At 44.1% G+C, this 24,013-nt stretch overlaps 2 protein-coding genes across 3 annotated transcripts in view; one reads left to right on the top strand and one right to left on the bottom strand.

Annotated features, from left to right (window-relative positions):
- Atg2b (autophagy related 2B) overlaps positions 1 to 6,371 on the bottom strand; it is a 69,667-nt gene extending 63,296 nt beyond the window's left edge. Inside the window, exon 1 of one of the 2 annotated variants that reach the window (XM_087911524.1) lies at positions 5,797 to 6,371. In XM_087911524.1, coding sequence (XP_087767650.1) covers positions 5,797 to 5,958 — 162 coding nt within the window. In that variant the 5' untranslated portion in view covers positions 5,959 to 6,371. The remainder of the gene's footprint in view (positions 1 to 5,796) is intronic. The other variant, XM_087911521.1, reaches the window with a different exon arrangement.
- Positions 6,372 to 6,448: 77 nt separating this feature from the next.
- Positions 6,449 to 21,745, top strand: Gskip (GSK3B interacting protein). The gene is made up of 3 exons (XM_087911525.1): positions 6,449 to 6,544; positions 18,335 to 18,593; positions 19,761 to 21,745. Exons 1-3 carry the CDS (start codon positions 6,531 to 6,533, stop codon positions 19,920 to 19,922), a joined length of 435 nt encoding a protein of 144 aa, XP_087767651.1. The 5' UTR covers positions 6,449 to 6,530; the 3' UTR covers positions 19,923 to 21,745.
- The last annotated feature ends 2,268 nt before the right edge of the window (positions 21,746 to 24,013 follow it).

Genomic DNA, 24,013 nt, shown 5'->3' with positions numbered 1-24,013 from the left:
ATTTTTTGGTGCAAGTTTGACTTTGGAAAGTGCTATGGGGCATCTTCTCTGCCCGGCCACTGATGTGGCACCACTGGTTGTCACACACAATCCACTTTTCATGGTTCATCACAACCCAATGGAGACCTGGTGCATTGTGAGAACAAAAGAGGAGAACCATACTATGGCAAGCCCATAACACTATACAACAAAAGTACAGGTGACCAACCACTAGACAACTTCACAAAAAAAATATAATATTGAACCAAACTGTAAAAAAAAAACAAAGAAGAAAAAAATATAATATAATATATTATATTATATTAATATTTATTAAATATAATAAAAAAATATAATATTGTGAAGAACCCATTTTACAGAGCTGCAGGAACACTTGTCTTTTGGATAAGTCACTGTCAGTTCCATAGAAATCTTGTGGAATCATGACATTTCTCCTTTCTACAGTATCCCAGTAGTGTATAGACTTGACTTTTCCTGTAGGGAAACTGCAGACCCCGCACACACACACCATGAAGACTTGGTATGAAAGCATTCACTCAGTCAAACCTTTGTACTCAACATAAAACTAATCCCTCGTAGCTTTCTTTGCTGACATTACTCATTGATTAGAAAGGAGCCCCAAGCAGGAGGCATTGAATAGAGAAACAGTATACCTACTCTAACAGCAGACTCAGGAAGGTGTAATCTAATGGTCTTCTGCTTAACCTAACAAATCACTAATATTCTGTATTTACCCTTCACCTTGGTTTCAGTAAACATAAGATCATAGTCCAGGAAATTAACTGTCTATACAGGGGAAAGGCCTGAGTCACTTAAACTAGCTTCAGAGAGAAAATCTCACTTGGGCACCCTGCTGAAGTCAAAATCAAATTACAAAAATCCAAAACTACAATTACTTTTACGGCAAGCTAATAACCTTTTCTATCCCAGCAGCAACCCCTGCCTCTGATAGCTGTCCAGTAAGAGTTTTCCTGCTATTATGTTTTATATTTTCCATATTAAAAATGGCTTCAAGTCTTTGATAGGTTTAAGTCATTTTAAAAAGTTTTTGAATACCTGACCCCAAAAATAAAGTCCTCCGTATAAAGTAGAAAAGATAAGCTCAGAAATGCTTGCTTCTGTATTAAGTATTTCCACAATTTAAATTCAAAACCTGGGTGTCCTATTTCCATCTTCGGACAAGCTGGGTCTAAGGATGATACTTCATACCTCACATCTTTCTTCCCTGGATTTTTCTAGCAAGAATGTGAGTTTTGTCATTTATATTATATGAACAATTAAAAGACATCTAAGCCTTTTCAATTGTGCAAAATCCGTGATAGCCTTTGCACTTTAGGGCTCTGTCAACATCAGCAAACCATCTAAGAAACTAGATTCAATGGGACTCTCTTCTCTATGTACACCAAATTTACTACCCCAATTTTGTGGCCACATTAAAATCCTAAATATAGTGGTTTGAAGGCTGCAGTACAGTACTGAAGGGTAAGATCAAAAGAAACAGGAGTTCTTACTAGAGTCAGTAGTTCAGGACTTACACTGGGCCCACTAAGCTACAGCACGCTTTCTCTAAGTGTGAGAAAAGTAAATAGCTTACACTTATACAGACTTCTCTGTACTTGGCAAAAATCCCCTGTACATTGAATGATAAGAAACTGAAATTCACTCCTGTGAAATTCGAAATTTATTATAGCAGCAGGAGAGCCTTCCCAAGCTGCTCAGTCACACTGACTTCAACGACATTCTCTTTGCTAGTCCTGTGAGATCTAATGGCTCTAGAGTTGACAGTGAAGCCACCTGAACCAGCTCTGAAAAGTCTCTTCTCTAAAGCCATCTGTTTTCAATGTTCACCAGTGAGTTCCATGCATATAATCAGAAAAAAAGGTTATACTCTAGTCTCTACTGTAGCATTGGGCAAATAATTGCAAATTAGTGCTTCTTGAACCGAAGTCAATTTTGATTACACACACATACCTATAAAATATAAGTACCAAAGTAATAAAAAATTATTAAAGTGAAATTAAAAGGCTCCAGGGTAATTGCTGTCTACCTTCCTAAACATACTGAGTTCTCATGAGAAAAGGATCAAGTCAGACAAAAAAGATCCAGCCGTGCGAAAAGAATCAAGCTGGACATACTGGACCACGCCTTTAAGCCCAGCACTTAGGAGGCAGAAGCAGGTGGATATTTGAGATTTCGAGGCCACCCTGATCTACAAAGTGAGTTTCAGGACAGCAAGGGTTGTTAAACAGAAAAACCCGAGAGGGGGGTGGGGATCACTGTTTACTTCACTATCCCATCGTCCAGTCCTTAGTAGTATCACATGTTAAACACTCCATAACTATATTAAACCTATAAATAAAGAGCCTCCATTTAAAAAATTAAAATAGACACAGTAGTGATGACTCAGTGAGTAAGGCACCTGCCACCAACCATAGCAACCTGAGTTGGAGTCCCAGAACACACAGTGGGAGAAGAGAACCAATTCCTACAAGATGTCCTCTAATATCCACAGGCATGCTGTGGCATGTTCGTGTGTGTGTGTGTGTGTGTGTGTGTGTGTGTGTGTGTGTATACACACTGATTAAATGGGAAAAAAACTTTTTAAAGTTCCCTCATTATGTAAATAATTAAAACAAATCTCTAGTTTTCAGAAGTTGGAAAGAGTGAGTCACAAAGTCCACTCTCTCACAGACAGAAGCTCTTCCTTTCCTTTTCTGCCCACTTCTAGGAGCCCAGAGCTCATAAAACCGAAAGGGAGCCCATTACAACTATGGCACAGTTCCACACCCTACTCTCTATCTCCCTCCACTTCAAGCTCTTCATGAGTCCATGATGTCCAAAATGAAGTCTCTAGCTTCCTGGTTTCCTTACTGTCAGGTATTTATGAATCGGGTTTAGAGATAGCAGCTTCAACCTATGCAAAGTAGTAGTTCTAACTATGCTAACCACCCACATGATATCAAATGATGAAGAATATATGCCACCTGGCAGACAGTTTCCAAAACCACACAGCATACTTAATCTAACTTTTCCAAGTAAGGATAATACTTCTAAAATGAGTAAGAAAATTTCTACTTTTTAAAGAATATTTGCACTATCTTTCAAAACTACTTGGAAAGATTTCCACTGGTTCTTGACTTAAAATAAATACAATAGAGCAAGGGCTTAAAACTGTCTATAGAGGGGGTGGGGGCTGGAGAGATGACACAGAGGTTAAGAGCACTGGCTGCTCTTCCATAGGTTCTGAGTTCAATTCCCAGTAACCATATTGTGGCTCACAACTATCTATAAAGAGGTATCCTCTTCTGGTGTGCAAGCAGAACACTGTATACATAGTAAGTTTTAAAAAACAAAACAAAACACATTTCTATTGAAAACATAGACACCAGAACTCCAGAGGCCGAATGAGGAGGATTTTGAGTTCAGTTCTGGACTAGGCCACCTAGAAAGATCCTGTCTCAAAAAAACAAAACCAAAAGTAACAAACAAAAAGTCTAATCTTTAAAGTCATTAACTATACAGGTTTATAAAAGATTTGAAATATGGAAATACTGTCCAAATCTGTATAAAAAACATTCTGGACAAAAAAAAAATTAAAAGAAATGGGTTTAGATGCAGTTTCCCAGCTGCACACAAACAGCACACTACCACCTCTGGTTCATCATTAAGAATAACTGATTACATCTTTGCCAAGTGCAACCAATTCCTCTGTATAACTGCAACTTATGAACTGAAATGCTGCCTGAAGGGATGGCTCAGCAGTTAAGAGTAATTGCTGTTCTTACAGGGGATCCGAGTTCAGTTCCCAACCACCCACAACAGCTCACAGCCTACCTGTAATCCAGCTATAGGAAATCTCATGTCTCCTGGCTTCTATAAGTGCCCACATGCACATGGACACACACACACTGAAAAATAATTTTTTGTTTAAAAAACTGAAATGCTAGTCATGTCATCATTCACATAATTCTTCCATTAGCATGTATGGATCTCTGTAGACATCTTGTTTCCAGGCCTGAAAGTCATTAAAATGAAGTATACAAAGTAACTGAATTTGGGGAGCTGGAGAGATGGCTTGGTGGTTTAAAAGCATTGGTTGTTCTTCCTGAGGACCCTGGTTCAATTCCCAGCACCCACATGGCAGCTCACAATTGTCTATAATTCCAGTTCCAGGGGACCCAAACACCCACAGCAAAACACCAATGTGCATAAAGAAAAAAACAAAATTTTTTTAAAGTAACTGAATTTGGAAACTGAACTTTGTAGGGCTGCATCGACAAGAAGAAAGCAAGGGTTTAGGAATCAGAGTCGAATGTGTGCTGTAACACCTGTAGCTGTGACACAGGATAAAGTATTAACATTCACAAAACAGTTACAATAATGTCCACCTGCTAGGATTAGTGTCATCTTTAAAGAGCATTGCTGCATGACATTTCATCAACCCTCCCTCAGGACTCCCTCTCCAGTTCTCAGCAATGGCAGAGACCAAGGAAGTCTATCCAGAGGACGTCAGAACCCAATGCCCTCTTCAGCTCCTGCTCATCTTTAAGCCTCTGAATAAGATGGCTGGTCACAGAAAAGAAAAAGGTAGCCCACTCAAAATGGTACCAGGGAGGCTAAGGTGAGGGCACCGTCATGAATTCTGGGCTGCATAGCTAAGTGCCAGGGCAGCTAGGGCTTTATAATAAACCTGTCTCAAAAAAAAAAAAAAAGTTTCCCATTTGCTGATAAGAAAGAATAGCAGTTATACAGTAGCCTGGCACAGTACCTGGCATGCATGAAGTGTACTGTCCTTTCAGGATTACTGAACTTGGGTTAATTACTTTGACCACCACTTTTCAGCTGACTGTGATAGCCTGAGACTACTCTGATATAGGACAAGATCTTTTCATTGCTCAAACTAGAGCTCTTTAAACTAGCATGAGTACTCTCCCTGATTTAAGTCACCTAGTTTCAATATAATTATAATTAGCACAAACTGCAAAGGAGTCTCCACAATTTACACTTCTTGATGGCAAAGAGAAGACACTACAAACCCAAGGCCTTTAAGTAAAATACTGGACATTTTAACCCATCAATGCGAATACAGCTGTATTTGGTGAACTGAAACACACACGAAGCACGGAAAACAGTGAGTCAACCTACAGCCTCTGGGAGCAAACAGGCTCTTTCAAAAACAGCTGAGTTTGCAGCTTCAGAGCGTTTGCAACACTTGCGTTTACGACCTGTCGATTTATCTCACGTGAAGCAAAAAGGCAAATCTAAACAGCACTCCTGGGGCCGCACAACCACTCACAAGCTGGGAAAACGACCTGGCCTCGTAAACATATAATCAAGCAAAACAGGCAAACCCGGCAGAAGAGGCCTTCACCTAACTTTCTCCCAGACGCCCAACGCTGTTCGAAGACAATCAGGCAAACCAAACCAGCATCCAACCTCCTCTTCACCTTTAATCTTTCCGAACGTCATCCAATAAGATAGGGTTTGTTTGCCTTGTACCCCCGCAGACCCTTACAACCCAAGAGGCAGGGCTGGTCACCTCCTTCCTGCTTCACAGACCACCAAGCAATGACTCAATTGTTCGCATGGTGTGTGCCTCCATAATATCGTTTAAGTCGGTCAACGTGATATAAGGTCGCAAACTTGCTACACTTCACACACTTCTCTGAGCTCCGCCACGCTTGAACCCAAACCATTCCCAAGGAGGGACTGAACGTCACCGACTCTGGATGACAACGCTCAGGTTTTGCCCTAAAGAGAGCGAGTCCCTAACCCTGCTAGCTGATGGCAGCTTACCCATTTATCCAAGGGGACCTGGGCGAGGGACCCGGTACCCTGATACAGGTCCAGGCTCAGCTGCTCCAGGCTCAGCTTCTCCTGTAAGAAGTGGCCCAAGTATCTCTGCAGGAGGTACCGACAGGCCCTCTTCTTAATAGACTCCGAAAATGGCCAAGGCATGTTGGTAAGGACTGGCGGCTGGGAGGGCCGGGGCTGCGCGCTGCGGCGACCGGGTCCGGCCGGCGTCCCCAGGCTGCTATGGGGTCTAGGTTCGCGGTGACCACTGCATGACAGTTCTGCGCCGCCGTCTCTCAGGGCGACCCCATGGCCCGCGTCGCGTCGCTCGCACTAGGCCCGGCGGGAACAGGTCTCTGAGCGGAACCCGGCGCCCCAAGCCAGAGGTTTTCGAAGTGTTCTGTCGGTCCGGATAGAGTATGCACGAGAGCCAAAGGGCAGGCGGCGGCGGCAAAGCGGACTCCGACACTGCGCGACAAATTTGTTGTCATCTACGAGGCGCGCTCCCGCCTCCGAGACGCTCCTGGCGCGTTCTCGAGACCTAGACTCCAGGCGCGTACTCTAATAACTGGCGCAAGCGGAAGTGACGCCTTACCGTGGGGCTGGGAAGTCAGAAAAAAAAGAGTCCGGGCGGAATCATTTCCGGTGATGAATGGGCGGGGCGACTGTGGGGGCGGGGATGGTGCAGACGCCGCAAGTCCAGCTCCAGACGCCTCGGGACGAGGAAGAGGAGGAACATGGGCGCTCGCAGGTGAGTGGGCGGGCAGGCTGCGGGCCTAGGGCCTTGATGTCCCGGTGGCGGCGGAGTGGTAAGTGCAGGAGTAGATCCGCATTTGTCCTGACAGGCCTGGGGGCGGGTCCGGCCTGGGCTGTCCTCCGGGAAGTGGTTCGCCGGACGCCACGGGTTGCAGGGCGAGGACTGGAGACTTGGTATTTCTGTCCGGGTTTTGACCGGTGCCTATTGTCAGCAAGTTGTTCCCCACCGCATGCTGGTATTGTTTGCAAAGCATCCTCCAGTTACAGTACTTTGCTCTTTGCAGAGCGCCTCTCGTGGTATGCCGCGCCGACGACAGGAAACTTGGAATTCGGGGCGTTTGTGGGCAATACTGTTTTCTCTGTTAAAATCCGGCGCCTTGCAACCCCGGGAGAACCTCATCGAAGACTTTTGTGCTCTCGGGGAGATCTGCGCAGCCGTATTTTTACCTTTTATGAGACAGTCGTGCAGAGAGGCATAGCTGGCTCCTTCATGAAGCTGCCCCTAAAGGCCGGAAAGTCAGCTGTCCTGGGTTACATTCCAGACACTCCACTGAGCCACCTTGAACCTGTGCTGCCCTCTCTGAGCTCCCGTTGCCGCCTCAGCCAGCTGTGGACAGATTAATATTATAAACTTGAGGATTGAGGAAAATGAAATGTGAACAGGGAAGGAACCTAAACAGAGTCCTGGATTGAAGAGATTGAATTAAGAAATTCTGGTTCATAAATGCTGCATCCTTAGAATCGGTTCTTTTGGTTTGGTTTGGTTTGGTTTGGTTTGTTTTTTTTTAAATAGTCTCTCACTATGTAGCTCAAGCTGACTTTGAACTTGGTATGTAGCCCAGACTGGCTTAGAACTTGGAGTCTTCCTGCCTCCCAAATGCTGAAATTTTGGGCTTACCCCATTCAGACGCTTTTTCCCTGAGTTGTAAGAAAAAGGCCTCTCATGTTTAAAAGATAGTGTTTTAGTCAGAGTCTTGGAGAAATCGAGAAAGTAGGACACGTGGATGTCTTGAGTTCTTTTCCAGACAAGAACCACCTGCAGGGTTCATCACAGGAACCATGCTTGATAAGTTCCAGGAACTTGAGGGAGGAGAAGGAGTGTGTTCTCATGACAGATGTAGGCCGTTACAAGGGTCTGATTTGTGCTCCTGGAAAAAATAAAGAGAAATACAAGATAATCTGCCTAAATTTGCTAGCTACAGTGCTGAAAATAGTCAGGTGTGAGGCTTAGAAGACTAACGGTGGGAAAAACCAGGCCAGCACCGAAAGGACAGAACAGGTAGTCCAGATTCCATGGTTTGAACCAGAATCTAACACTGAGGATTAGAACAAGTTGGGTTCTAGATATATTTGGACACTTATAAGATGCTTGCTAGGCATTGTGGCACGCACTTAATCTGAGCACTAGAGAGGCAGATGTACACAGCTCTCCTTAAATTCAAGGCCAGCTTGGTCTATATGGGAAGACCCTGTTTGAAAGAGAGACCGAGCCTAACAAGTAACAGTAACAGTGCTCTTTGTAGTATAAACAAAGCAAAGTGTAAAACAGGCCCTTGCCGAATTCCGGCCTTGGGAATTTTGAACTGGACTTTGGGCTTAGTTCTGTGACTGTTGTTAACATGGTTTCCTAACGTAATATAAAATTGCATTCAGACTGTGTCTGGGATGCCTGAACTTACACATCCCAAAAAAAGTGAAAATGAAAGATCCCACAATAACAAGCATACTACAAGCATAGTACGCCCAAATTGCTAAGTACCTTTTATACTTTCTAGGAAAGAGTCAGCATAGTTAGGATCTAAGAACTGTTATCACACCTTTAACTCAAATGGGATGCAGACTCATCCCTGCTCCCAGGGCTGTTTTTAAGTTTAGCTTAGGCAACTTCCTAGTGTAGAATGCTGGCACCATAGTATTAATTAAGGAAGATAAAGATAATTACTCAACCAGAGACTGTCAGCTTTATAAAAATTAGTGGCCGGTTAGAAGGTGCATCAAGTGAGAATAATAATCTAAATAGGGATTCACACAGGTTCGCTGTGATGGTGTTGATTATATTGCAGACCTGCCTGGGAGAGCCCAGGGGAGCATGCATACCTATCATCCCAGCACCTGGGAAGTAAAGACACAAGGACCAGGAGCACAATGTCCTCCTTGGTTACATACCAGGTTTGAAACCTGCCTGAGTTGATGTGACCCTGTCTCAAACAACAGGGAAAAATCACAGGCCAGTAACATGGTTCAGCAGGCAGTCACTTGCCGCCATGCCTGATACCCTGGATTCAGTTCCCCAGGCCCCACGTGGTAGTAGTTGAGAACCAGGTTTCCCCAGTTGTCCTCTATCTCCACATGAGCACCATGGCGTATGCAAAACCCACCCACCTACCCCCCAGCACGCACGCACGCACGCACGCACGCATATATAAACATGAAGAATATTATTTAGAGAAAGGTGTGTACAGAACAAGACTACAGTGTCGAGACTGCCATGCCCCAGCAGCAGCCATCAGTGTGCATGTGCACTGACCCTGGACTCAGAAACCTGCAGTTTTCGGATCTGCAGCTGCCTTTTTATTTCTTGAGCATGATGGTGAATGCCTGTAATCACAGCTTTTGGGAAGCAGGGACAGGAATGTGGCTCATTCAAGGAGGGCTACCCTCAGCTACATAATAACACTTTATCTCAATAAAGAAGACCAGGATAACTGAAGAGATGGCCAAGAGCTCTTACTGTTCTCCAAAGGACCCAGATTTGTCCCAGCACCGTGTCAGGTGGCTCATAAGACACATACCTACAAATAATTAAGAATAGTAAACTTTGGGGCTGGAGAGAAAGTTAAGAGCACTGGCTGCTTTTCCAGAGGTCCTGAGTTTAATCCCCAGGAACCACATGGTGGCTCACAAACATCTGTAATGAGATCTCATGCCCTATTATGGTCTGCAGGGACATCTGCAGGCAGAGCACTGTATGCATAATAAATCCTTTACAAATATATTAATTGTCCTAATTTTCAAATGATTAATAATAATAAACTTTGAAAACAAGGCCAGGTGTGGTGGTCCACACCTTTCTCCCCAATACTCCAGAGGCAGAGACTTGCCTTAAGTAGTGAGTGCCCCATCTGTCAGGGATACATAATGGGACTCTGTTTCAAAATAAACAAAAACATACTGACTGTAGGACTGGAAAGATGGCTCAGCAGTTAAGAACCACTGCTACTCTTTTAGATGCCCCAAATTTCATACGCAACACCTATATGCTAACTCCTCAGTCTAACTGCAGTCCCAGGGAATCCCGACATCCTCTTCTGTGTCCTCAGCATCAGGCTCTTACCTGATACACAGACAAAGATGCAGGCAAGACACCCATATACATAAAATGTATTCTTTAATTTTTACAAAGCAAATTCATAATGTGTACTAATAAGCAGGAGTGGGGAGCTAGGCATCAAACCTAGGGCCTCACACACTCAGCAGACACTCTACTATTGAGCGCTATCACCAGCCCCAAGAGATATTTTTTTCCTTTGGAGATACCATCTCATTGTCATCAAGATTGACCTAGTACTTGCAGATGACACTCTTAATTCACCCTCTTTCTGTCTCATGCCCCTGAATGCTGGGTTTACAAACGTGCCGCCACATCTGGCCCCAGCATAGTTCTTGAACTTAGCGTGTGCCCGGCACTACTCCAAGCACTTTGTTATGTTCCCCTATCTAGACCTGTCAGCACCATTTAAAGGTCGATTTTAGTGTTAGCCTCACTCCAGAAAGAAGGAATGTGAAATCTCTTGCCTGAGTTCCAGAGCATCCAACAGAGGTTCCTGCCCTGATCAGTCTGCTTGAGAGCCCACCGAGCACAACACCATACTGCCACTGGTCATGTGGAGAGGACTTTTCCAGATTAAAACGTAAGACAAAAATAAAGGGCATAATGTTGGTCATTCCCGCTATCACCTGACAGGTGTGGTGGCACTGGGAAGCCACACCTGCTTTAAAGGATTGCTGATCTCTGCCCTGTCAGGCACTTTGTTGTGAAGAGATGTCTATCTGTCTCTTTGTCTCTTCTGTCATCACTGGTGACTCTCCCAATCTTTGCTACTCTGAGTTTGCAACACAACAAAATAAGGTCTAATGAAATAAAGTGGAGAATGTAAGATCCAGCAGTCAGTATCTTGATAGTTTATGAATCTTCAAAAAACAAAAATGGTAGCACGGCCCAGAAATCACCAACAGATGGAGAAAGCAGAGCCCTGAATCACTTATGTGGGTGTTTTAGAGGATCCTTGCTGGACTCACCAGACAAACAATTTGGTGCTTGAGAATAACACATGGCACTTGTGGAGTTGCAGTCTTTGAAGGTTCTGACCACAGAAGGCTGCTCACTGTGGTAGACAGAGCAACAATGTTAGGCTTAAAGGAAAGTGGTGATACTTTAAGATGATTTTATGTGCATTGAGTGTTTAGCCTGCATGTATGAATGTGCACTCTGTGTGTGCCTGATGTCTGAGGAGACCAGAAGAGAATGCTGAATCTCCTGGGACTGGAGTTAAAGGCTGTTGTAAGCTGCCATGGTGCTGAGACTCGAACCTGGGTCTTCTGGAAGAGCACCCAATATTGTTAACTACTAAACCATCTCTCCTGTCCTGGGATCTCTATTCTGAATTATTTGTTTTATGTTGGTTAGAATTTTCCCTATTTATATCTCCAAGAATCCAGTTTCCTGGAGAGCTGTGTAGTAAGAATCAGTACTGCCTAGCTTTGGAATGCTTCCTTCCTTCCTTCCTTCCTTCCTTCCTTCTTTCTTTCTTTCTTTCTTTCTTTCTTTCTTTCTTTCTTTTCTTTTCTTTTCTTTTTTCTTTTTTGACATTCAATACTTAAGAATATTTTCTTAGGGGCTGGAGAGATGGCTCAGTGGTTAAGAGCACTGACTGCTCTTCCCGAGGACCCGTGTTCAATTCCCAGCACCCACATGGCAGCTCACAACTGTCTGAAAATTCAGCTCTGGGGAATCTGACACCTTCATACCAATGCACATACCAGTGCACATAAAATAAAGTTTAAAAAATTTTAAAAAAAGAATATTTTCTTTGAACCTCAATCTCTGGTTTCGAGAGTTCTGGGGTGACTGTTTATGTTTCCTTTTGAAAACTCAGGTTAGCACCCTGAATACCTCCACCCCAGCTTCTCCTTAGTCAGTGGAATGAAGTGCTATCTGTTGGCGTGGTTTGCAGCACTGTACCGTGTGTGTCTCAATCAGTCATTGCTGAAGCTGGAGTGCAGAGTAATTATAAACCAAGGTAGAAATAAAATAGACATCTCAAGTGACTCTGACCAATTCTTCAATTCCAAAAATATATATGTGAGGCTGTAGCAATAACTCAACAGTTAAAAGAATTTGCAGAGGGCCTGAGTTCAATTTCCAGCACCCACTGTAACTCAAGTTCCAGGGAATCTGACACCCTCTTCTGGCCTGTATGGGCACTGCATGTACTTGGTGTACAGACAAATGCAGGCAAAACACCCGTATATATAAAAGAGTAATTTTAAAAAGTTGAAGTATTTAAAAATTTGAAGAGCCATTGAAAACAAATGTAAGAGCCGGATGATGGTGGCGCATGCCTTTAATCCTAGCACTCAGGAGGCAGAGACAGGTGGATCTCTGTGAGTTCGAGGCCAGCCTGGTCTTTGGTTTACAGAGCAAGTTCCAGGGCAACCAAAGCTTTTAGACAGAGAAACCTGTCTCAAAAATAAATAAATAAATAAATAAAAAATAAATAAACAATGAATGTAAATGATGTTATAGAATACAAAGATTAAAAAATGCTTGGGCATTTCCCAAATTCTAAACAATGCTAATTAGAATTGTTTTTATCCCCCTTTATTTTTTGAATAGCTGTTTAAAGATGAAGACAGTTTGAACTTTGATTTTCTGTGGAACAGATGTTACTGGTTCCTTGAGCTGCTGTAGCAGTGGCCTGACTTCTGAGGCACATGCTTCTGCTTCCCCTGAGCATTGTTTTCCAGTGTGTCACGCGTTTGCTCATTGTTTTCTCTTACTGCGAACAATGCTCCTTTGTACCGCAGAGAAAGTGGAATATGTGTTAGTTTCTCCTGCCGTGACAAAGCATCCAACATAAACTGCCTAAGAGGAGGAAAACTGGATTTGGTCCCAGCCCAGAAGGACTAGCCGAGGAGCTGTGGACTAACTGCGTAGCTTCTCCTGACATTCACAGGACGTCATTCACAGGGGGAGCTGCAGAGCAGGGCTGCTCACCTAGTGACAGCTGAGAGAAGAAAGACCCAGGAGCAGGTTGTGTATGTATATAAAAGTCCCCAAAGATACTTGAGTGACTCCAGCAAATTCTAAGCAATGACTTCACGTCATTGTTTCTGTCATCCCCAACAAAGCTCTATCAAGGAGGTTGATCCACTGATAAGGTCAGAGCCACAGCACAGGATTAGCTGTGTCAGGTGAGGACCCAAGCTGCAGATATGAGCCTTTGTGGGTATATGTTGTTCCAGACCATTACCAAGTACTGAAAAACCAGGACTGTCAACACACACGACAGCTTCTGTGTGTGGTGCTGAGGATTGAACCCACAACCTTACACGTGCTGGAGAAGAACTCTGCCACGAAGCTACACCCCCAACCACCACTACCTCAACATTCTTTTTTAATTATGTGTGTGTGTGTGCAGACATATACTCATGAGTACAGGTGCCTACAGAGGCCAAAAGAAGACATGGAGACCAGAAGAGGGCCAGATCCCCTGGCGCTAGAGTTGTGAGCGGAGTGACAAGCTGTTGTGAGCTGCCCGAAATAAGTGCTGGGAACTGAACTTCGTTCCTCAGGAAGAGCAGCAAACACTTTTTATGGCTTTTGGTTTTTTGTCAGCAAACAGTCCTTACTTTTGGTTTTTTTGTTTGTTTTGAAATAGATAGGGCAACACAGAGAAACGATGTCTCGATAAAAAAGTAAATCAGTGGCTCAGTACTGCAGATTGGCTAATCTGAAAATAGCAATAGGAGCTTTCAAAATGGAACAAAGGAAAGAAAAAATGAACAGAACAAGAGGACAAGGAGACAAGGACACCCTCATCTCCAGATCAGAGGGACAGGGCTCAGATGGTAGAATGCTTGCTTAGCATACACAAAGCCCTGGACTCATACCCCAGCATCAGCAACACATGAAACCAGACATGGTGGAGTGGGTGTGGTGGTGCACACCTTAATCCCAGCTCTTGGGAAGCAGAGGCAGGTGGATCTGTGGGTTCAAGACTACTCTGATCTGGAGTGAGGCCCAGGACAGCCAGGGTCACAAAGAAAAACCCTGTTACAAAGAGCAAAAACAACAACAATAACCAAAAACCCCACAGACATGGTGTCTCACACATGTAACCCCAGGCCCCCAAGCTGGAGGTCAGAAACTCAGAAGTGTATTCATTCTTGGCTATATACTGAGTTTCATGCTTGTCTTGGCTACATGAGACCTTGACAAAAAAAAAAAAGGCAAAATTAACAAATATGGAAGAGAGGTTGTATGATATACTCTCCTAAAGTTTCCATATATGAAGAACAATGCAACACCTCTCAAAGCTACATTGTGATTCAACGTATACCTTATTTCTGAAGCAATCACCAGAAACAAAACTTATTTAAGTAATTAACGTATCTGGAGGGTCAAGAAGTTCAAGGTCATCCTATACTTAATAGCAATCTTGAGGCCAGCCTAGACACATATCTTTTTAAAAAAAAAAAAAGTCACCAAGTAGAATTTGGATAATTAGTCAGCCCGATCAGACAGAACAACAAGGAAATGGAAATTTCCTTGCATGGGTGAGAAAAAGGGAATGTGGTAGAAACAAGATAGCAAATCCATACTCAGCTATGTCTGTGATTATAGTGACCCTTCTCAGTATTCTCACCCCTTGCAGAACCGTCTAATGCTTTCTTCCCCTTCAGAGCCGTTTTTGCCATTGGACTCACCCATTCCATGAGTCACGTCACACCTTAGATCACCTCACACAGTGTCCTTGCTCTGAAGATAAGAGCACTGGGAGCCCAGAAAGGTTTTGTGGCCACCCAAATACAGAGACACTTAATGGTAGAGCCTATGATTGAGCCACACATAGCATTGTTCTCTATATCGGCTATTCACAATTAAGTATATTTCTTCAGTTAAGATTATGATCATATTTGTGGTTTTAATATTTGCATAAATATTCACATGGGTGTTTCATTCCCAAAATTAGACTTTAAACTACTAGTAAATACCTTTGTTAGTCTGATTCTTTTTTCTTTTCTATTTTTTTTTTGTTTTGTTTTGTTTTGTTTTTTTGAGACAGGGTTTCTCTGTAGCTTTGGAGCCTGTCCTGGCACTAGCTCTCGTAGACCAGGCTGGTCTCAAACTCACAGAGATCCGCCTGCTTCTGCCTTCTGAGTGCTGGAATTAAAGGTGTGCGACACCACTGCCTGGCCCTTAGTCTGAATCTTAAAGAACATCCTGGTTAAAGACAGGCCTAGTGGTGCATGCCTGGATCCCGACAGAGGAGATGAAGCAGAAGTGCAGGCCCAGTCTAGGTAACATGAAACCCTGTCTAAAAATGAGAAAGAAGAGAAGATGTTCTAGATACATGGGTAAATGGAGTTAAGACCCTTAATTAGGAAACTTAGTATCAGGGCTGGAGAGATGGCTCAGCAGTTATTAGCACTTGTTACTCTTGCAGGGGGCCTGGGTTCAGTTTGCAGCAGCCACATATGACTCACAACTGTCTGTGACAGGAGGCTGTATGTACTGCCATGACATACATGACAGTAGATAATGGATTCTATAAATGGAAAGGCAAATCTATATACAGAGTATTGTGGACAGAGTGCCTGCTTTCCCACAGGGAAACTGACCCAGTGTAGCCATTCTGCCACCGGGTCACTGGCTGGGCTGCTTCCAACAGATTTAGCACTTGGCAGCATCCATAGCTAGGGCAGCCTTGCAGAGTAGAGGACACAGGAAGGGACTGTAAGCAAAGGAAGTTAAGTGGCCTTGGGAGTTGGAAACACAAGGATATGCCCAATTCTCTGGCTCCTTCAGAGGGAACAAGCCGTGCCAGTGTCTTCGTTTCATGCTTCATACCTCCAAAACTTTCAGAAAATGAAGGTGCTCTTTCAGCTGCTGTGTTGGTGGTCATTTGCTCCAAGTCTCCATGTTTGTGGTCATTTGCTGAGCAGCAATAGGAAGCTAATAGCAAGCACATATTGATACTCAATTCTACAAAAACGTTTTTACCAACCACCTTCTGCATGACAGGCACAAAAAAATTCCTCGTCATTACACTTCTCTGTTTAAAATCTACTTACCTCCATAAAGCTGTTGGAGAGCTAGGTCAGCCGCTGCCTTTGACTTTGGATGAACTAATCAGTGAGAATGCTTTCTGCTGCCAGCGGTGTCAGCGGACTTTACTGGCTCCGGTGACTGAAAAGCCGAGGTTGGGAAACTGGCTTGGCTCTCTTTCCTGCTCTTCTGTTTCTTCTGCTGTTCTCTTCCCTTGTCAGAATTGTCCTTGGACTCCTGCCCTCATCTCAAGATGGCTGCCAAGCGTGTGCCATGATAGGGCTAAAATGGCCACAGAGAAATCCATGCACTAATTGGTCAAGAGGGGCTACAGCTGAGTTATGGAGTCAGTCTGAGCCATACCACCTGCTGAGCTCACTCAGTAAGGAAGAGGCATCATTCCCCTCAGAAAATCTGGTGCAGCTAGGCAAGGGAAAGGCGATGCCCACATAGTAAGGTCTGCTATGGTCAGCAGTCAGTCAGAGCTGGAGATGGAGGCTTCAGCGGTGAAGAGCACGGCCCTGCTCCTTCACAGCGGGTTCAGGTGCCAGCACCCAGGCAGTGACCCCAGCCCAGAGGGCCTGCACCTGACCTCTGTGGGCACCTGCACACATGCACAAAAGCAACGTACAGACACATGAACCTACACATAAATCATTGTCAGAAGTTCTAAGTTTTCCACATTATTCTCTGAGGGATGCGTGAAATCTCCTAGGTGTCTTCTCCTTTTTGGAGCTTGAGGCTTATTGTTGCCCAGGCACCATCTGGTGACCCACTCTGCCAACCTGTAAGGCTCTCTTCCGTGCCAGTGCCAGACTCCTGCTCAGAGAACTTTAGGAACATCTTTTTCATGTAATGATTATCTTGAAGTCTGTAACTGATATGAGTGGCTACCAAAACAAAGACATGAAATACGTGGGGTTTAGAGGCTAAAACCTTCCAAACTGATTTTTTTTTTTTTTAGTTGAACCAAAGCTGCAATGATGAGAGCCTGAATCCTAACCATTAGAACACCAGGGACCAAGCAGAATCTATAAACTATATTAAATGGTCGCATCTATAAAACCAAGTATAACCTTAAATTGTGTTAATTGAGTAAGGGAGACACATTTAAAGCACAGTTTTAGATTTTCGGTACATAGCATCTTCCATTTTCCTAGGTATGGATGGAAGCTCTGATTTCACACATATCCTGTGTGACCTTGGCAGCTAAAACTATCCTGTAAGCCTCTAAAAAGGACATACATGTTAAAACAATGAGCCCTTGTCCTTTGCCTCTCAGACTGACAGGTTAAAAAAGGAAAGCTTGAATCGAAAGTGTGCCTCCCTCCATTCTGCCTGTGGAGTGAGTCAGCAGGGCTTACCCTTCGGGACACCTGTTGAAAGTTAGCGTGTAGGCACGTCCTCTGACCTTGCAGTTGCCGTTCTTGAACATCTAATTAGAGAAACAATCACACATTTGAACTATGAGTTCACCGGGCCTGGTGGTGTACACCCTTAATCCTAGTACTTGGGAGCGGAGGCCAGCCTGCACCATAGGAGTCCCTATCTCAGGAAAATAAATAAAAGTATGTACTCATTTGCCGAGGCGTTGTGTGAAATAGCTAAAAATGGTGATAAGACCAGTGTTTGCCAGACTGAGAGCTGATGTTTTAAGGCTGGCAAGATGACTCAGTGGATAAAGGTGCTTGCTGCCAAGCCCAGGACACACAGGCTGGAGACTCCTGCCCACCACATCATGCCATGGCAAGCATTGTGTCCATACACACACTCACAAATAAATAGTTTGGTGGGTTTTTTTTTTAAGTTTTAAGGGAAAAAAAATGAAGGAATTTTTTCCTAAAAATTCATAGCTATTTATAATTTTGCTGTGAAAAAAACTACTGGAAATGGTTTTAGGCAATATTTTCCCAGAAAAAAAATTAGTAGTTTGTGTGTGCATGTGTGTGTATGCGTGTGGTGGTTTATGCTCCCATGGGTAAAGAGATCAGAGAACATCAGTGCTGGTTGGCTACCAGCAAATCACAGCCTTTGTCCTCTCTCTGCTCTTGGCACTGAGGTCATGGGTGTACTTGCCACCGTGCCAGTGTGGTTACATGAGTGCTGGCATTGAACTTGGGTCCTCATGCTTGTGCAGTAAGTGACTTACCCACTGAGCCATCTCCCAGCCTGCTTGTGTTTTACACTGAGTGTTCATCGTAAGGCTTAATTATTTTAAGCAAATATAATTTGAATTATCTTTCTACTTTAAAAAAATGTGTTTCAGCCGGGTGGTGGTGGCACACACTTTTAATTCCAGCACTCGGGAAGCAGAGGCAGGCAGATCTCTGTGAGTTCGAGGTCTCACAGAGCCTGGTCTACATGAACTAGTTCCAGGACAGGCTCCAAAGCCACAGAGAAACTCTGCCTCGAAAAACCACAAAAAAAAAAAAAAATGTTTCTACTTTGTTGCAGAATGGAAACAGACTATAACCCCGTGGAGCTGAGCAGTATGTCTGGGTTTGAAGAGGGCTCCGAACTCAATGGGTTTGAAGGAACTGATATGAAGGACATGCGGCTGGAGGCTGAAGCAGTTGTGAACGATGTTCTCTTCGCTGTCAACAGTATGGTTGTCTCAAAAAGCCTGCGCTGTGCAGATGACGTGGCGTACATCAACGTGGAGACAAAGGAGAGGAACAGATACTGCCTGGAGCTCACAGAAGCAGGGCTCAGGGTAACTCGCTTTTGTCTGTAGAAGAAGAAAGCATATCTTTACCACTTTATCAGAAAGAAGAGAGAAGGGCATTGTATGAAAACTAGTCATGGAGCCGGGTGGTGGCTCAGGCCTTTAACCCAGTGCTCAGGAGGTGGAGGCAGGTGGATCTCTGAGATCAAGGCCAGCCAGGACAACATAGTGAGATCCTGTCTTAGAGAGAGGGAGAGGGGGGTCGGAGTAGAGGAGAGAGTAGGAGGTGGGGAGAGAGGGGAGTGGCAGAAGTGGGGAAAGGTGTAGGAAAGAGGGAAGGAAGGGGCTTGGTGGTAGAATCTTTGCCTACTACGTATGTGACCCTGGGTTCAATTCTCGGCAGCAGGCTGGAATGGGAAGGCTTTGTCACCAGTATCTTTGTTGCAAGCAGGTACCTTGATGTGGAAGATCGTCTGTGTGTGTGGAATTCAGCAAGGGTTTGTGCTGGAGAGAACTCTGTGGTTAGGAGTGCATACTTCTCTTGCACCAGTTTGATTCCCATCATCCACATGTTAGACAGCTCACAGCCGCCTGTGACTGTAGCTCCAGGAAACCCAGACTCTCTTCTGGCCTCCATGAACACCTGCGCTCAGATAAACACAGGCACACATATACATAATTTAAAATCAAAATAATGGGGTGCTGGAGAGATGGCTCAGTGGTTAAGAGCTTTGCCTGCTCTTCCAAAGGTCCTGCGTTCAAATTCCCAGCAACCACATGTGTTCACAACTATCTGTAATGAGATTTAGTGCCCTCTTCTGGCCTGCAGGGATACATGCAGGCAGAACACTGAATACATAATAAATAAATCTTTTTTTAAAAAGTCAAAATAAGGATTAAAACTATTTTTGAGATATGAAAAGTGAAGTGCTATTTTATTTTAGCTTTGCTTTTAAGATTTTCAACACTTGGAAAGGGGACAGAAGTGAGCGAAGCAAACCTTAAGGAGTCACGGGAGAAGCACGTTTCGGGTAGTGGCCTTGCCTGTGTTATAAACGACCTGTTTAGATTGTAACAGCTGTTCTGAAATGCGTGCCTTCTGCTGAGAAATAGTGATTCCGTGTCAGTACAGAATGAGCCATTCGGACCCCTGGCTCTTGCCTTGTGTGTCGGGATGGGAGCTGATGACCACCCGTTGCTGCTCTTCTCTCGTAGGTGGTGGGCTATGCTTTTGACCAGGTGGAGGACCATTTGCAGACCCCTTACCATGAGACAGTCTACTCCTTGTTGGATACGCTCAGCCCTGCCTACCGGGAAGCATTCGGAAATGCACTCCTTCAGAGACTGGAAGCTTTGAAAAGGGATGGGCAGTCGTGACTCATTTTCCTCATAGTGGGGCTTCTGCTGGTATAGAGCGCTAACATAAGATTTGACATCCTTGCATATAATCATTGTAGAAAGTGCATCGTTGGCTTTGTGTTTATCATTTCTTCACATGTAGGCTTTTAACTCAACATAATTGACGCACAAATTGTCTCAGTTCCAGATTCATTTAAGGGAATTTCAAGGCCATTACTCTAACACTGTCATTGCATTCTGATTTCTTCACACAGCCTCTCTACATTTCAATACCTAATCAGCATTTCATTCTCTTACTACAGGGCTTCGATGCTGCCAGCACTCTTTTACATAGAAAATTCTAGATTTGCACAGTGATATAGAAATTAGAATCATCTAACTTCAGATCTGGATTCAGCCTGCTAAATCAGGGGTTTACTTCTAGCTTGGACTGACTTAGTAGTGGTTATTTTGTTACTGGCCTTACTGGAAACAACCTGACAACTAGCTTCCCCTGCACAAATTCGGGATTTACTGTTGTACTTAATCTATTTACATTACCAAATGGACTGATGAAGATGAATTGCTTCTGTATTACTCAATGAGGATGAAATGAAAGGCAGGGACAGAAATCGTTCTCTATTCCTTGTTTGCAACAGCCAGCCAACCTAGAGAGGACAGACCGTTAGCAAATGAATGTAACAATTACTCATTTCCAAGATATCTAAGCACATGAGCAAATAGAGGAACAGGCCCCACTGCATCCTCAGCGTGTATAATTTCAAAGGAAGAAGATCCTGGTTTCCTAGGAAACATATTTTGGCCTGTGTTGATTCTTATTCCGAATGTTTGTTTACAATGTACAGTATATATATATATTCAGAAAGTATTTTTGCTTCAACACTTACTTTCTATAAAGTAGTGCTTTGGTATTCCTGCAGCACCCCTCTTCCCTGCAGTCGGACAGTGTTCTGTCTCATTGCCACGTGTACAGTGTAATATGAGTGCATTGTATGGTTTGAAACCAAAGGATGAATGAAGCATTCAGAAACTTGATATTTAAAAAAGAGATGCTCTGTATTTTATATTTTATTACAGTCCCTGGTGTTTATAAACTTAATAAAAAACTTCATGCTGCTGCATGTTTTCCAGTACATGACGAACAGAAAGGACCTGGGTGTTGTATTTTAATTGTCACCCAAAGCAGCCGCTGCAGAAATGCATAGCGGCCATCTGCATTGGGCGCACTCTTCATGCATTTGTCACTGCAGATGTTTTTGTCGTTAGTTTTCACGTGGGCATTTTAAGCCTCTGAAGATCATGTGAGAGAAGGTGAGGCAGAGCACTTGACTGTCATGGGAAAGCACCAGGTTCAATCCTGAGGATTAAAACTGTTTGAACCACTCAAAATGGCTGGGCGGTGGTAACATGCCTTTAAATCCCACCACTTGGGAGGCAGAGGCAGACCGATCTCTATGAGTGTGAGGCCAGCCTGGTCTGCTGAGTGAGTTCCAGGACAGCCAAGGCTGTTACACAGAGAAACCCTGTCTTGAAAAATGGGGGGGAGGAAGGAAGAAGAGAGAACCTCAGAATGATTATGTGGACCGGGACGATGAGAGTTCCTCTGTATTGCAGACCCCGGCAGAGATCACCGGTGCTTGAGCCTGGCTTTCTGAGGCACTCATGCTGGCATGGTGTTTGGGCCATGAAGCCAACTTCAGGTTGAACTTTTTCATGCTTAATCTCAGGCTAATAGAAGAAAATGATGTTTGTAGAGTTTGAATAAAATTGTTTACTTGCTTTTCAGTTGCATATAAAGTGATCATGTGTTTAAAAATTAAAATCGTTCATTTTGTGGTAAATGACTCATGCAAGACCTGTTCATCCATGTTACACAATGAGCTGAAGTGAGTGAAGGGTGTCAGTGTTTTCTTTCCCCAGAATTAAGGAAGTAGGTAAAAATACAACTAGTGAAAGCGCGGGCAGACCTCCATCTTAAACTAAGCCAGTTTTTTTAAAAGTCTTGATTTTACTTCTAAAGGAAAAAAAAATACATCTGGTCACTGGTGGCATGCCTTTAATCCCAGCAGGGAGGCAGAGGCAGGTGGATCTCTGTCTGGGCACGGAGGTGCACACCATCCAAGCACTTGGGAGTTGGAGGCAGGAGACTCTCGTCCAAGGTCGTCATCCTCCACTACATAGGGAAGTGGAGGTCAGCCTGGGCCACAGGAGACTGCTAAAACAAACTCTGCACAGATGATTTTAGGCAACTCAGAGGGAAGAAGCTATCCAGTGAGCACTTAAGAGGGGTTCCAAATGAGGGGTAGAGGCAAAAATAAAAAATGAAAGATGTTTGACTCAACTGGTAACACAAGATAGGAAATTTTTAAATAGCTGGGCCATGGCAGGCCAGATGGCTCATCAACTAAAGGTACCACCTTCAAACTGACAACCTGGATTGGCTGTCTAAGACCCACAAGGTGGAAGGAGAGCCTACTCCCACAAACTGGCCTCCACATGGACTCTGTGATGTGTGCACACAAATTTTTTTTAAAAGAATTTTCTTTTGTTTTGCTTTTTTTCAAAAAAGAAATTCTCTATGTAGTCCAGCTGTCATGGAACTCATTCTGTAGACCAGGCTGGCCTTGAACTGGAAGATCTGCCTGCCTCTGCCTCCCAAGTGCTGGGATTAAAGGCATGAGTCATCACCACTAAAAAGAATTAAATAATGCCATTTCACCAAGTAATTTTGTAGTTTTCTTAGCCAGGATTTAGTGGAGAGCTCTTTGGCCAGAGAGTGTACTGATGAAATCATTCTGAAAATAAAATACAGCCGCCATGCTGACAGCTTCTCGAGTCGGGTGAGGCGGCGCATGCCCACAGTCCAGCCACAGGAGGACTACAAATTCAAGGGCAACTTGAGAAAGTTGGGGAGACCCTTTTCACAAAGTAAAAAAATTTAAAAAGAAAAACTGGCTGATTGGGGCTGGAGAGGTGACTCAGCAGTTTTGGGGCTGGAGAGGTGACTCAGTGGTTAAGAGCACTGGCTGCTCTTCCAGAAGACCCAGGTTCAATTCCCAGCATCCACATGGCAGCCACAACTGTCTGTAACTCCAGTTCCAGGGAATCTGACACCTTCACACCAATGCGCATAAAAGTAAATTAAAAAAAAAACTGGCTGGCAAGATGACTCTGGGTGTAGTCACTTACCACCAAGCCCGACAACCTGAGTTCCATCCATGGGACACTGTGGAAGGAGAGAACTCCACAAGGCTGTCCTCTGACAATCCCATGCATGTCTCGTGGCATAGTCACACCTACACACAATGAGCAGATGCAAGTTTTAAAATGGGACATAGGGAAATGAGTCAACAAAGGATAAACTACAAAGATTGATTTTCCTCTAATGAAAAGTTGGCCACATTCAGAAAAGTGTTTGTGCTGTGTCCTTTTGATGGGAAATAGGCAATGTTTAAGACTGAGGAAGAATGACATGGAGAATGGAATCACACTACATAAAATCATCGGCTTTTAAATGCACTATATTAGACGTATATATAGAAGAGGAAGCGAAAATAAGCATTAAAATATTAATCACTAGGTAGTAAGATAGGCAATCCTCATGCGATGCTCTCGCATACTCAGAATTTCCCTCAATGCAAGGGCTTCGGGTCAGGGGAATTCAGGCATGTAGATGGAGCTCAAGTGGAGCTCATATTTAGCATGCCCGAGATCCCTGCACTGACACTTAGCACACTGAGAAGGAACAGGTAATGGATGTGGAGTGTCCGGTAGCTGAGAAGTTTGTACTGGTCTCTCTGCACCTAGGGCGTCCGTGAAGAGAGCACAGGCCCCATCTCCCATAAGGACACACCCACCTTTCCTCCAGCCCTGATGAACCCTAGGGTTTCCCACAGAGCAAGTGACCTGATGGCGCTATGCCTACCCTCAGTGTGTAGTACAGGGCCTTCTATCCATGAGACGCCGTGCTCCCTCCAGTGTTGAGGAGCAAAGCCTGCTGCTTCATGATTCGTATCAGGGGAGCAGAGATAGACATTTGGAAGTGGACATTGACTTCAGAACTCTCCTTGCAAGCTCCTTACTTAGGGGTGGCTAAGACTTCACAGATG

Source organism: Myodes glareolus, chromosome 11 (genome assembly GCF_982192425.1).
Source record: "Myodes glareolus chromosome 11, mMyoGla1.1, whole genome shotgun sequence".
Classification (NCBI taxonomy): Eukaryota; Metazoa; Chordata; class Mammalia; order Rodentia; family Cricetidae; genus Myodes; species Myodes glareolus.
This window is presented reverse-complemented; position numbering and strand designations above follow the sequence as displayed.